General features: G+C 37.1%; 1 protein-coding gene across 7 annotated transcripts in view; it reads right to left on the bottom strand.

The window, feature by feature from the left end:
- Positions 1-13,676, bottom strand: part of LOC131034249 (cyclin-T1-4) — an 85,351-nt gene extending 71,675 nt beyond the window's left edge. For 2 of the 7 annotated variants that reach the window (XR_009103761.2, XM_057965674.2), the window contains exons 1-3: positions 13,436-13,676; positions 11,635-11,873; positions 10,592-11,251 (exon numbers count right to left, since the gene is read on the bottom strand). Coding sequence is in view for 6 of the 7 variants with exons in the window: in XM_057965674.2 (XP_057821657.1) it covers positions 10,592-11,211 (620 nt within the window). In the remaining variant the exon portion in view is untranslated. The other 5 variants (XM_057965671.2, XM_057965669.2, XM_057965673.2 and 2 more) reach the window with 4 other exon arrangements.
- Between the last annotated feature and the right edge of the window lie 804 nt (positions 13,677-14,480).

The raw sequence follows: 14,480 nt of genomic DNA, 5'->3' as shown, positions 1-14,480 counted from the left end.
CAGCAGTGGAGGAAGTATGTTCTCCATCTTACCAGCCCGCTCAACCATGAAGTCCCAGCTACTCCACCACAGCCTCTTCAGCAGGGATCAATGAAGGACTATGATGAAATGAAGGGATCGTACACTCAAGAAAAGGAGTGGATTTCAGATGCTATGATACGTGTTGACACCTTGGTAGAAAACTTAGTATCAGCGCATGAGGCAACTTCCTTGTTGATTGATCGTATCCAGGATCTATCATCCAATTGGGAAGAAGTGGATGAAATTCAAAATGAAATACTCCCTCACCTAAAGGTTATCCGAGGCATGTCAAAGAAGAGCTTAGTGGATGCAGGCATCATACAGACAGGAGACAAGTACAACTTCGACACATGGTACTATGCTCTGGTCACTCGGATCGAAGTCCTGAAGAAATCCGAGACCAAATGTTTTGAGACAGAGGCAAGGGTTAGAGAAATCCTAGGCAAGGTATTCCGGGTGGCGTCAGAGATCTGGCAGAAGGAAAGCTTAAGGGAGAAGCATTTACAAGCAGAGAACCTGAGAGCCAGAATTCAGACAAGCTTCTTCCGAGATTCGGGGATGATTGACAAAGGCGATCTTTCTAAGATTGCAAACTTCCTCTCCATCGATGACAACTTCCTCACCCAGGCAGTGGAGTGGAAGGCATCCTTGCTACATGCGCCGACGATGTGGATCTCGTCGACTTCCAAATTGGCGGTTTGCCAAGTGTCACCATAGAGGAGGTCAAGCTCGTGGTGTCCAGATACGTTGAATCTCTGAAAGAGGAAAGTGGCCACTCACCTCAGTAAAATTAGCAGCTGCGCCACTTGTCACTCCTTCATTTGCTTGAACTGATAGTATTTTGGGAAACCCTAATTAGCGTTTAGGACTTTCAATCTTGGCCCTTGATCACTGTTTGATCTCGGCCATTCAGTTATTTTTTGAGAAACTATATAAGGTTGCCTCCCTTCATTTGAAAAGGGTGAGGTTTTTGATGTATTGTTGCTTAAGGTCATTTCCAGATAATATATTGCATGTGCGCTGCTTTGTAATCTCTATTATTTGAATGATTTGCATGGTTTCAATTGCCTCAACACTTAGTTAGAATTAATTTAGATTTGCTTTCATTGTTGTTAATTTGAATGAAGGATTTGATAAGTGTCAATTGATGGTGTATTTCTGCTCATACTTTTGGTAAATGGATGATTTCCATTCTACCATGCAAAGTTAGTCTGAGCCCATCCCCTGTGCATCCCAACATCTCGATCATAAGCACAACCCATTGAAGATTGCACCGGCCTTGTGTAGTTGTCCCTAGTGTGGCGAAGCAAGGTTTGGTTTCTCGAAAGCACCCAGTTGATACCGCCTCTGAAATTCATAGGATTAGATTAGCCTTCCTAAAACCCTATCTCTTTTTCCCTTTCTTTTGAAAGTCTAAATCCCAGAAAATTCCAAAAAAAAAGAAGAGCCTAAAATTGCTAAATCCATCTAAGTCCAGCAGTTCAAGATACTTGTCAAACGTAAGTCCCCCTTGAAATTTCAGCATACACTACCCAAGAAGCTATTCCACGAAAGTCGCTTGTTCGCACATATAGACCTTGGAATCACTAGTGATTTTCCAGGAGAGGATAGAATACTTTCGGGTATCCTATCCTAATGTTTGGTAGATGATAAAACAGACACCAACAGGTGCATACCAAAATTCTTAGAGGAATATTCTATTTTTGGAAAGTATCAATTTTTATTAAGTTGGATCTCCAGTGAGCTTTTGTGTATGTTGGCACATTTAGAATTCACCCTCGAACCATTTTTGTATTTTTTGCAACTTTGGACGAATGTGTGAAAATTAATTAAAATATTAAATAATTACTATTTAAATTGTCAAAAGGTGAATTAAAAGACAACTTATATTAATTATTTATAAAGGTGAATTTTAAGTGACGAAAGTGCTGCAAAAACTAAATAATAAAATAAAGTCACTTATTTGGTAAAGGTTTATTATTAAAACGTAATTTTGAATTATTATTTTCGAAAAGTTATAAAGTTTCTTTTAAAAGGGAATTTGGGGGGGAAGAAGCAAATTGTGAATATTTTATCAAGCCTTATTTTCTTTGCGAGGTTGAAGGTTGTTTATCTCTTCCACCTTAAATGAAACCCTACGGTAAGATTGGTTTCGGTGGTGAAAGACTCCTCCCTTGCCAATACTATGTAATTCATTCAGAGTCACAGCGTGTTCAGAAAGGATTCAAAGGTGGATTTATACGGAATTCAAATTTGCATTGTATGTGCATGGAATATGATATTGGATTGTTGTGATACATTTTTCCAGGGTTTTCCAGGTTTACATGTAAAAAAAATTATAAAATCTTTGCAAGCAAATATAAATTTTTGTGTTGTGTGTGCAAGCAAATATATTTATCAGAAATGGTTATGTTGTGTTTCCAAGCAAATATATTTATCAGAAATGTCTATGTTGTGTATGTGAGTGGAGAAAGAACAAAATTTAAAGCTATTGTGTGTGCAGTGAGATTCATATTTTAATAATCATATTTTATTGAGGCTAAAGATCACCCAATCATACCACATTGCAGCTCCAAACGGGAGCCGTAAACATTAAGGGAATTAAAAAGGAAAATTGGCATCTTTTAGAAGGCTTACAAACCTAAACACTCCCTAGCGCTGCCTCGCAAGGAATTGCAGCCTCATAAAAAAGAATTTGCCACATCCTATTTGTTGTCATACCATGCTTAAAGGTCATTGTACTTTGTTTAAAGTCCGTTGTACCATCCCTTAAAGTGCCGTACAGCTATAAGGAGGGTCAAAAATGTGAGAAACTTGCTGATTAAATAGTTTGGAATTAGATCCTCTACGGTATCTCTGATGTATTAGTTTATATCAGTAATCTACACATTTATTTCATGATGTCTGATGCATATGATATTCAACAATTTAGTAAAGGGAATTGTCATCAGCAGCTGGGAAATTGAGAAAATTAATTTTGTGATAACTGTTATGATATATATATAAACAATACAGCCCGTTCATGGGCCTAGACGGGATGATCTGTCTTTGCTGACAGCAAATTCACATTTTAAAAATCAATGGGAACCACTGAAGGAAGGGTGGATCAAGGCTAATTTTGATGGTGCGTCAAAAGGTAACCCAGGAGACTCAGGTGCACAGGTGGTGTTTAGGGATTGGCATGGCAATATTATAGCATGGGGAGTTAAGCGATTGGAGAAAGGCACAAATAATGAAGCAGAGGTTCAAGCAGCACTTTTGGTGGTTGAATGGAGCTTAAAATTTGGCGTCAAAAAATTTCATCTGGAAAGTGATTCACTGATTATCATAAATGCAATTATCAAAGGAGAAACACAGGCATGGTTTTTAAAACAATATGTTCAGAAAATTAAGCATGATTTTTATTTTTTTAGAGACTTCAAAGTCTCTCATGTGCGAAGAACTTGGAACAATGTGGCCGATTTGCTGTCAAAATGGGCCACATCTTTTTGAGAGACGCATAATTATCAACTTGAAGATTTTTGCAGTCTGTCAAAAGATGATGTGGTGGCAGAGAATGATTTTATTGCAACTCCTAGATTTATGCAAGTACGAAGTGATGGGAGCTGGGCAAGCTAATTGGCATGATATGGTGGTGGAGTTAATGCAATGTCGAGCGGATAGGATTGAGGTTAAAGCTAGGGCAATGCATTTATGATAATGCATTGATGAAAATGGTAATTATGGGGGAGGAGATTGCACGTGTTGGCCATAGGTACAGGACAAATATGGAGATTTACTCCCTAGTTGCAGCGTGGTGTTTAGAGTTTGAGGACTCGGTGGAGAAGGTGAAGAGGGTTTTGCGAGATTTAATTGCCAAAGAGTATCTGATGGGCATGGATTCTATTTTTGAATGGGCTATCCTTGGAGTGGGCATTGATGTCTCTGAAGGAGTGGATTTGCTGGTGAATTCCATAACGTTTGTTCGATGGCAAGAGGATGAGCTGAAGGCAAGATTTAGGGCTTTGGCAGAACGCGGTTGGGAGGCCTTGAAAACCTTTGCAGAGTTGATGAGAGTGGAAGAGATGCTGAGAGCGGCACACGAGGTGGCCAGGGCGGAGGAGGGTCGCGAGCTGAGGCCAAGGAAGTGAACAATGGATGCAGTGATGGTTTTGTCCAAGTTTCAAGATGAGCCTACTCAAAACAGTTAAATGCATAGTTTTGTTTTGTGTTTTTTTGTTATGCTAGTCGTATCAGCTTAAGGCTGAGAAAATGCATTTTAATGTATGGATGTAATGTGAAGGTTATCGAGCAGAATACATGCTCAGTAGCATAATTATCAACTTGAAGATTTTCGCAGTCTGTCAAAAGATGATGTGGTGGCAGAGAATGATTTTATTGCAACTCCTAGATTTATGCAAGTACGAAGTGATGGGAGCTGGCCAAGCTAATTGGCATGATATGGTGGTGGAGTTAATGCCATGTCGAGCGGATAGGATTGAGGTTAAAGCTAGGGCAATGCATTTATGATAATGCATTGATGAAAATGGTAATTATGGGGGAGGAGATTGCACGTGTTGGCCATAGGCATAGGACAAATATGGAGATTTACTCCCTAGTTGCAGCGTGGTGTTTAGAGTTTGAGGACTCGGTGGAGAAGGTGAAGAGGGTTTTGCGAGATTTAATTGCCAAAGAGTATCTGACGGGCATGGATTCTATTTTTGAATGGGCTATCCCTGGAGTGGGCATTGATGTCTCTGAAGGAGTGGATTTGCTGGTGAATTCCATACCGTTTGTTCGATGGCAAGAGGATGAGCTGAAGGCAAGATTTAGGGCTTTGGCAGAACGCGGTTGGGAGGCCTTGAAAACCTTTGCAGAGTTGATGAGAGTGGAAGAGATGCTGAGAGCGGCGCACTAGGTGGCCAGGGCGGAGGAGGGTCGTGAGCTGAGGCCGGGGAAGTGAACAATGGATGCAGTGATGGTTTTGTCCAAGTTTCAAGATGAGCCTACTCAAAACAGTTAAATGCATAGTTTTGTTTTGTGTTTTTCTGTTATGCTAGTCGTATCAGCTTAAGGCTGAGAAAATGCACTTTAATGTATGGATGTAATGTGAAGGTTATCGAGCACAATACATGCTCAGTCTGGTGTTTTTTGCTTTTTGGAGTGTGTCATGTGGGGGGGGAGGTTTTGTGTTTTTCAGATTTAGATCTGGTGGGTGGTCTATCTTTTGGAGGGACAGGGTGGATGCACTTTACTGTTTGTAATCTTATATTCTGAATATTAATAAAAATACATATATTACCGACCAAAAAATATATATATATCAAAACAATACTAAATGCAAACTGTTTGACAAAATGCCTGCAAGATAAAATGCGTACAATTTTGAGTTTGGAACAAAAAAATTTGGCCAGGTTATTACAACAGGCTGTGTGGCATGAGAGTCATGTTCACCATTGTTGTTGTGCACCAAGCATAGATGGTGCAAACAAGCTTAGCACAAGATTCAGTGTTGCACTGCATAACACTTATCTCCTTGTGTGATAATATGGACATTAGATGCCCTCGAATCAAATGGTGTACTCCACACTTAAAGGACAAAGGCAGCAGCAATGTTAGCAATAAGTGGAACTGTGTGTTGCAAATGGACCTTGGCAATTGGGTATGTACATGTCTGGAAAAGAAACAAATGTGATGATGAAGACAATGTAAGTTGTTAAGCCTCAATTGAGCTTATGCATTTTGCATTGTGCACTTACTCAAGGAATGTCACTGAGTTGTAAACCACCATTGAGGTGGACAACTAAGGTGGCATTGTAACTAAGAGAGCATTAAACTAGTAAAGAGTCAAGCTGCTTGGAGTTGAGTGGCCTGATGCCAACGGCGAGCTTTAGGCAAAAGACTTCCTACATAACCAAATGATGACATGGGTACTGCTATGAGGGTGTGCTTCTGCATCACTCCCTAATATGTTCTAATCACTTGAACAAATCTCCCTCAAGCACTTAGGTTTCCTTCTTTATGACAACGGCATGCATGCAAATCCCAACAAAGTTAAGTTCCTTTGTGAGCTGCCCTTTCAACCTCGCATTTAAAATTTGAAGAGTGCTTTGAGAGGCACGACATTTCTATAAGACGTTCATTTGTAACTAATCACATGTTGCCCATCACCCTTTATCATCTCACTCAACAAAAAAAAATACCTGGAATCCACAAGTTACTCAAGCTTTCAAATGCTTGCAAGATGCTTTTTGCACTGCTCCTATAGTTGCTCTCCCTGAACTCTAACAACCATTTGAGCTTAACACAGATACTTCTCAGTATGCCATAAGTAAGGTCCTCGTGAGAGCAACAAAGACATGCAATAGCATATCATTCTAAAAGCTTTGATAGAGGCAAAATTCAATTATAGTACAAAACATATTAGCAAAAATTGCAAGAAATTGCAACTCAGCATGCAGACCAATTTTTTAATTCAAAAAAATGCTTTTTTTTGAGAAACAGTCAAATGAACCTGATAAATCACAAACAAATTGTGATTTCCTGCAATTTTTTGGGCATTTTTTTGGGATGGTTTCTGGATTTTTCTGATATTTCCTTAATCCTAACCCAATTTTTCCCTTATTTTTCACCTATTAATTATAAAATATTTATCGTTTGGTTTGCCAAGTTCTTTCCAAGAAATAATTTCCCTACTGTGGTACAAGCAATGGTTAATTCTATGCTTTAATCCAAGCCTTCGAGCACTCAACTAATGATGTCAATCTCTTCTCGACAAGATCATTCTGCCACAGATCAATGACCCCTTCAGTTCTTTTAACTCACTCCATGATTCTAGCATATCACTATTTGAAGTGCAAATCTTAAATTCACCAGCATTTTCATCTGATGATCAAGTACAAGAGAGGAGTCACCAACAAGGTGGCAAATTGGTCTGATTAAGTTAGTAATTCAAATTTCAAGGAACATTACAATCATCGTGAAAACAACTAGAACAAGAAAGAATTGACAATTACTGGATAGCTGAACAAGGTAGAATTTTATTTCAACTAAGAACACATACAAAATAGGAAAACTCTAAACGGAAGATGTATGCCTTTTACACTGCCTTAATGATATGAATTTAGTTATTATAAAGCTTTATGCTAGAAAATATAAAAAATTACAAAAATTGTAAATTAGGTTTGCCCGTTGCTAACTTATGAACCACCAGACTTGGTAATAACTTGTGCCCTTGGAAATTAAAATATGCAATAGGATATGGCAAATTTATTAGAAATTTGAAAACATTAGTTGGAGTTCTTTATTTTTGTTAGCCCCACTTGTTGGGATCATAACTATTACGCAAAAATGAGAGAACATCTAAATTTTGGATGTTGTTTAAAGCATACCAAAAAGCAAATATATTGTGTTATACAATCGATGAACAAGGCAAACAAGAGCACATAAATAGATGAAGAAATTAAGAAACAATTCTTACATAAGACAGAATTAACCCCTAGGATGTAAGCTCAACCAAAAATACACAAAGGTTCAATAGAACAGAAGATTGTTGATTACCATAAATTGAATTCCCTTACAAATCAATTGGCTTCCTTGCTAGTGGAGGAACTTAAATGATTAGCAGGAAACACTTCTTCCCACACATAGGAATCTTTTTAGTTGATTTAATTCATAAATGAAAAAAGGATGGGTAACCATGAAAAGGTCGTTAGCTTTGATGCCATATCACTTTTACCAAGATCCCAATAAATGGAGCAATTGAAATCCTTGGTCAGATCAATGATAGGGTTACTATTAAACTTGTCAAGTTATGTCTTCATCCAACCTTTAACTTTGAAAAAGAATTATATAAGAAAACTGAAGGTATAGATATGGAATCACACATCTCTAATCATGGGATACTTACATGGGGAGGATGTTGACAATAAAGCACTTGAAACATACCTATTGAAACCAAGTTGGTGGAAGAGGTCCGTGGATGAAGTGAAAGTATTTTGGCATCATGGGAAAGATAGAAACCATGATTTCCTTATGCACTTTAGTAACTTCTCACAACATATAATGTTCACAAAAAAATTGGAGGAAACTAGCTTTACTGTGTTTCTTGATGTTTTGTTAGGTATGAAAGAGGATAGAACCTTGACATACCAAGCCTCTTAAAAAGAAGACAAATACAAATCTCTAGATGCAGGTTGACTACCACTGTCACCCTGCACAAAAAGGTACTTTTTCAATGTCATGACCCATCCAAGATAAGTCAGCCAAAGTCAACCTAGACGAGGGTGTTTTTAACACCAACCTTTGTGCTATTTTAATTTGCATTTATTTTAAATTCTAATAAGGTTAATTTTAAATCTGCTGGGCACCCCATTTTGTCACCCTCTTTTAGTTCCACACACCACCTTAGTGGGTGCTATTTAAGACCTTTTAAATTTCTTTGCAAAAAAGGGGGAAAAGTGAATTAGAAATTTGGGGAAACAATCCAATATTGACGAGCTGAGAAGAAACCCTCAGTTCCCTGCAAGATTAGGATGCCAAACCCTGAACTCCTCTAATTTATTTTCCTACTTGCAGCGCACAGTTCTTAACCTACTTTCAGTATTAAACTAAATCAGAGCTAAACATTGGAGGGTCTTCATCAAGGTTTTCTGGTCACTCTGCCTATCTCGACACTCCCGGCTGCCAAAATTAAGAGCAAAATACAGATTTCAAGATGCTGAGCGCAGCTTCCAGATCAGTACCCTGTCACAGAGGGTGAATTCCTAAGCAAGGTCAGATCAATCTCAATGGATGGGAGTGACTCACCCTTGATATACCAAAGGCCACCTTAATGCTCAACAGTGGTATATCAAGGGTGAGTCACTCTCATCCATTGAGATTGATCTGCCACATTCCATCAGCCACAAATCTGATAATCTGACCGTCAACCTTAGATGAATAGATGATATCTAGCTGAGGGTTCCAAGCCTCAGCGCACAGGGCAGATTTCCCTCATCAAATCAGGTTTCAAATATCACCTGGAGGGTCACAACACTCAGATCTGGGCGCAAGCCTGAGGGATTTTGGCTCTAAACAATTCAGGAATCATCACTATCCTGCATTGGGAATGCTCAGTAGTAAAGCCTTGCAAGATTGTATCAGGCCACCCTCTGAATATTTGACTTACGGCTGTGTATAAGACCATTCTGCAATTATAATTGAAATCAGATTTGTTTCTGTTATCCTGAGTAGTGTGAATGTTGCTTTGTTGACTCTCTTTTAGAAGAAACTGCATTTGTTACTTGTTATTTTTGTGGAGTAAAACCCTAGGTATTTTACATTCAAAAATATTGGCAACCAGAGCATTGGGGATTTTGGGGATTAACATTCCAACTTGGAGAGAGAACACCTTGTAAGGATTCTGAAAAGAAGGGTGCAAAGAAAAACAAATTAATAAAGAATTTCAACATGTAAAAAAGGGAATAAAAGACTTTTAAAAAAAATGACAGTAATGGAGATGAACATAAGCAAAGGGCATTTTTGCCAACATAAAGAACACAGCATACAGAAATTCAAAAATATTGAAAAGAAAAGGAATTGAAATCACTTTCATGACCATCAACAACCTGAAGAACAGGTTAAGATCTGCAAAGAGAAAATATATCCCTAAAAAGAGTAGGGGTTTGCACATGATAAAAGGCTCATGTGGAAGACCATAAATTGGGTAAACTAGCAGATCCATCTAAACTAGAATCAAGAAATGTGACATAGATATTAAAGATGATAGGATGATATTAAAGATGATACGATAGAAAAATTGGCCCTAGTGGAACACTTTTTCGCATGAAAATGTGATATTTGCATAAACAAGGCAAATGTGTTACCCAAAGAGGGTCAGCATGTGAAAAGACAATTAGGAGAGACTATAGAAATAACACATAATGAAAGTGGCATTAATAGGTATGAGGGTTGAAACATTAGAGATGCTTACAGAACTTTGAGCCACAACACTGAAATTATAAACTAAGCTCTTTAAAATATCTTCTTATCCTCACTAACTAGGAGCTCTAATCCCTTCAATTTTCAGCTAACTCCCCTTAAGAAAACTCTTACATCTTGTTTTAAAGGCTTATAAAAGCAATCCAAATATAATTACATTGATCTGAAATTTCCTTGAAGAGAGATCTTAAAGGAGACTCACAATGTTGAAAGTATATATGTACATGCGGCTGTATCCATATAAACTAAATTATGTTTTACCCATAGATATCTCAAATCATTAGACCCTCATAATTGTTCTAGATAATCTTTAATTCTACAATAGGATATCTTGTCTTGCTTTTGTGTGTGGATATAGATTATGCTATTGTATGCTCTTATCGTATTTGCTAAAGAATTGACATCAAAAGTGAAAAAGAATGCAAATAAGAGATGAGTGACGAGCAAAAATAATGAAAAAATCATTTTTCCTCTTGACAATAAAATAAAAATGTATATGCTGTTCAAATAAAACCAGTTTCAATCTCTCAGGAGCACACGGCATTATTCAACTGACAACAATTGTAACGAGAGTATAACAATTAAATGGCCTAGCATAATCTATACTTACAGTTGCATTCGCATTCCCAAAGTTTGAAGAAAAGCACAATAAGAGTATCTGTAATAAGTTTCTTTCTGTAAATCAATTCCATCTCTTCTTGATGGGGAGCATCTCTCAATCTCTTCCCTTGATAAGTAGTGATCAAAACCATCAGAGTTGTTACCAACTCCAGTCATAAATTCATCATTTTTGGTTAACATGTTTCCACTATTAGAGTTTACCACATCAGAAAGTTTTTCTTCATGTCTCCAAGACAAAATGGAGTTACTATTAAAGCTAATCCTATTACAATAGCTTTCCTCTGTTCTACCAGTAAAAGTAGAGTAGTTGTTAATGCCCCATGAGTTACAAATGCCATCTTCAAATCTCCTTGCAAATGGAAGGTGGTTGTCAAAACTTAATGGATTGCTTAAGTAAACTTCTCTTCTTCTCTTTGAAGCTGGTCCACTGTCATAGCATCCTGCACCATAGAAGCTTTCTTGAAATTTTCTTGTAAGATTACGAGCCGTATTCTGAAACTGTCCTTCATTCCTAATCACAAGGGGAACCCTTTCATAGATTGATGAAGGCCTCAAAATGTTGTTACCATTTCGTATGGGCAAGTGATTATAACCTCGGGCATGCTCCATAACCAAAAACAAATACTGATTTGCACAGCTAAGGGAAAACCTGCCAAAAAATATACGAGGCATCAAATATCTTTCAAGTTCACACATATGCATCTAACTATTCTGCAGGAATCATCTAAAGATTTACAGAGACGACCAGAGTTGTACCCAAAACACAGACACCACAACAATAGCAGACACTAAGCTTCTGGACTCCTAATTTTGTCAAAAGCAACATAGATATCTTGATACCATAAATGCACAAGGAACTGAATATTGCCCTTGTCTAGAAACTCCTGACAGAAACATTTTCATGTTTTCATCTCATTGTGAGACATTACTAAGCAAACTCTTTGCAGACAAAAGCGCCTAATTGAAGCAGAAGTTGAATACATCTTAACAAATTATTAGCCAAACCATGTGTTGCAAAAATGTAAAAAATACCTGACTTGCCAAAGAGAAACAAATGCACTAAGTGTTGGCTACATCTCCAGCTTCCCTGATCAAACTTAAAACACATGACAAATCAGCTTCCTAAATATCGACCATTCGCAGAACGTTTCGAATGTAAAAGCAATGTATTGCCACCTTCCGGCCAAATAAGGTGACATTCAGGAACCTTGTATATGCTATATGTAAGCATCCCAAATGTTTCTTCTTTTAACTGCACTGTCCAACACAATCTGCACAAGTACAATGCAAGGGAAATGCTCAATTAAATCAGTTCAGCCCATTTATTACCTTATGCTGAAGAGGAGATACAAGAATGATGCTGCATGTATATATGCAGTAATCAATTACCAACACATTGCAAGAAAAAGGGTACAATTGTTCAGAAATTACAAATATAAATAAGTTGTTAATAATACATACGCGACCATCACATTAGGGGCAGCAACCATGATTCAACTGCTTGGCTATCGAAAGGAAACAAAATGCGTGGATATTAACTGGTAACCCAGGATGGTTGCACAGAAGAGTTAAAAACATGAGGAAGTGCACTTGCATGAAACAAAACATTGAGTGAATGAGTAAGTGGACAACTAAACTACAGAAATGCCAAAGCAGAGAACAATTCAGGATAAATGTGTGGACAATAAAACTTGATAGAGCGCAAGAATTCTGCATCAATGAATTCAACTCCGTGTATCAGCACTGGTTAAGAATGTGCACTGGGGGAGAAATTGAGTGGAAACTGAAAGATGTGTGATAGAAAAAATCAGACTAAACATGTGGACAAGGATACTCGGTAGAAAAGAGACAATGATACATCAACAAATTCAACCCTACATGTGGGCAGAAGATCTGCAACGGGGCAGAAATCAACTGGAAATTGAAAGATATGTGAGAAAAAATCCACGTTAAACATGTAGGCAATAAAGATCAGTAGGAGGAGCACACACCACATAAATCAATTCAACCTCCCGTACAAGCACCAGAAGATAATATTCATTGAGACAGAAACCAAGCAGAAGACAGAAATGTTCAGAGCTCGATTAAAAAACTATCTCACACCAAATTGAGTGCAACACATATAGACGGGCAGAACACAAGGAAGAATTCGCCAGACATTAGAGTGGCACTAAATTATGGAGCGCTCAGTCTACAAAAAAAATCAAAATCATATAAACAAACAACCTGAGCATTGACCCTTCGATTGCTTCTCAAAAGGCAAGGGATTAACAGAAACAGGGGAATTACTTACTAATATCAATTATTAGAGATCCAACCTCAACAAGAGGCACCGTCTCAAAATTAACTCAACGTACCCTATACAATTTTCCTGGGTATGCTGCACGCTTCCTCCCCGATATCTTGCAAGCCCTACCGACTTTTGGGACAGATAAAGTTATAAAATCTTTCAATTCATTTAATGATCCATCCCAATCCATATCTCAATTAGTTTCAAAAGCCTAGCAAACACATTACCTGGGTCCTTCCTTTCCTTTCTCTCACAATTACAAAAATAAGACAAAATTAAATTATTTTTTTTAATTTAACAAAAAATAAACACACAACAACAGGTGCTGCCTACAAGGACATTTACCAGCAAGGCCTGAAGCAGAACCCCTTTTAATCTAAATATTATTGTTTACCTATGCGAATAATCTTCGATTCGCCAAAGAATTCATCAGCATTACAAACAAGCAAACATATTCTCCTCTCCTCCTTCCATACGGAAAGAATCAGAACGCTCTTGCTCTAGTTTAATCTATACAGACAAACAAAATTGTGAAGAAAATACCTTAAAACTCAACAGCTTCACCAGATCGTCACGGAATTAAACCCTGAAAGACCTTTACGAATCCACTATATGTAACACTTTTTCTTTTCTCTGCAAGCAATCATTTTGCCCTCCTTTCGCTTCTCCGCTCTCCAGGCATAATGTCACGTCACCTTTTACCTCTCAGCAGTTTATGCTTATATTTATGCAGGCATGTGAGGCATCATACCTGCTGGGTTAACAATCTTTGATAAAGATTTTAAAATAAACGGCTATGCCCAAAAAGAGAGATCAAAATTTTAATTATATATTTTTATTTCATATACTTTTGGACGAAATTAAAAAACGTGATTTAATTGTTTCTCGCAGCATAAATAATTACCAAAGAATGCAATAAAAAGGTTATAATGTCTCTTTTAATTTAAATTAAATATAGATATTTTCATTGATAGTAAATGGGACAATAACATGTACTCTTTAGATTCACAACATATTCCATGGAGATTTTTTTTTCCAAAAGTGAAATGTGTATTTCTAATATATTTTCTTTTCATTAAATATCATATTATATTGATATTGTAAGTATATTATTTAGTATATAATTTTGAGTGATTTGGTGTTCTTATTTACACTTAGATTTATATTTGTAAACATCATTTTAAGAATATCTCAACTCTGATATCATTGTTTTCTATGTTTGATTCAAGAATGCATCTATTGTTTTGACCCAATTTAGCAATACTAATGTGGCCTTGACCCACTTTGTCTAATTTCAAAATTCATTATGCCCCCAAGACAATTTAGTTCTAACTAGCCATCATTTGTCAACTTGTACACCAAAAAGTTCAAACTACATACCTATGACATGTTTAAAAAGACATCACTCCTACGTAGATTTCTAATGAAACAACTTGCACAATAGACAAATAAAATAATAAATATGATGAAAATTCTTGATAATAATATGTCTCTTCAAGAAGGCAACATCATAATCCACTTCGAGGAGATACCTCTATTAGTCTACAATAAGAATGAAATACTCAACGTGATCATAATGACTCTCCAT

The sequence above is a fragment of the Cryptomeria japonica genome, chromosome 3, assembly GCF_030272615.1.
Source record: "Cryptomeria japonica chromosome 3, Sugi_1.0, whole genome shotgun sequence".
Taxonomy (NCBI): Eukaryota; Viridiplantae; Streptophyta; class Pinopsida; order Cupressales; family Cupressaceae; genus Cryptomeria; species Cryptomeria japonica.
This window is presented reverse-complemented; position numbering and strand designations above follow the sequence as displayed.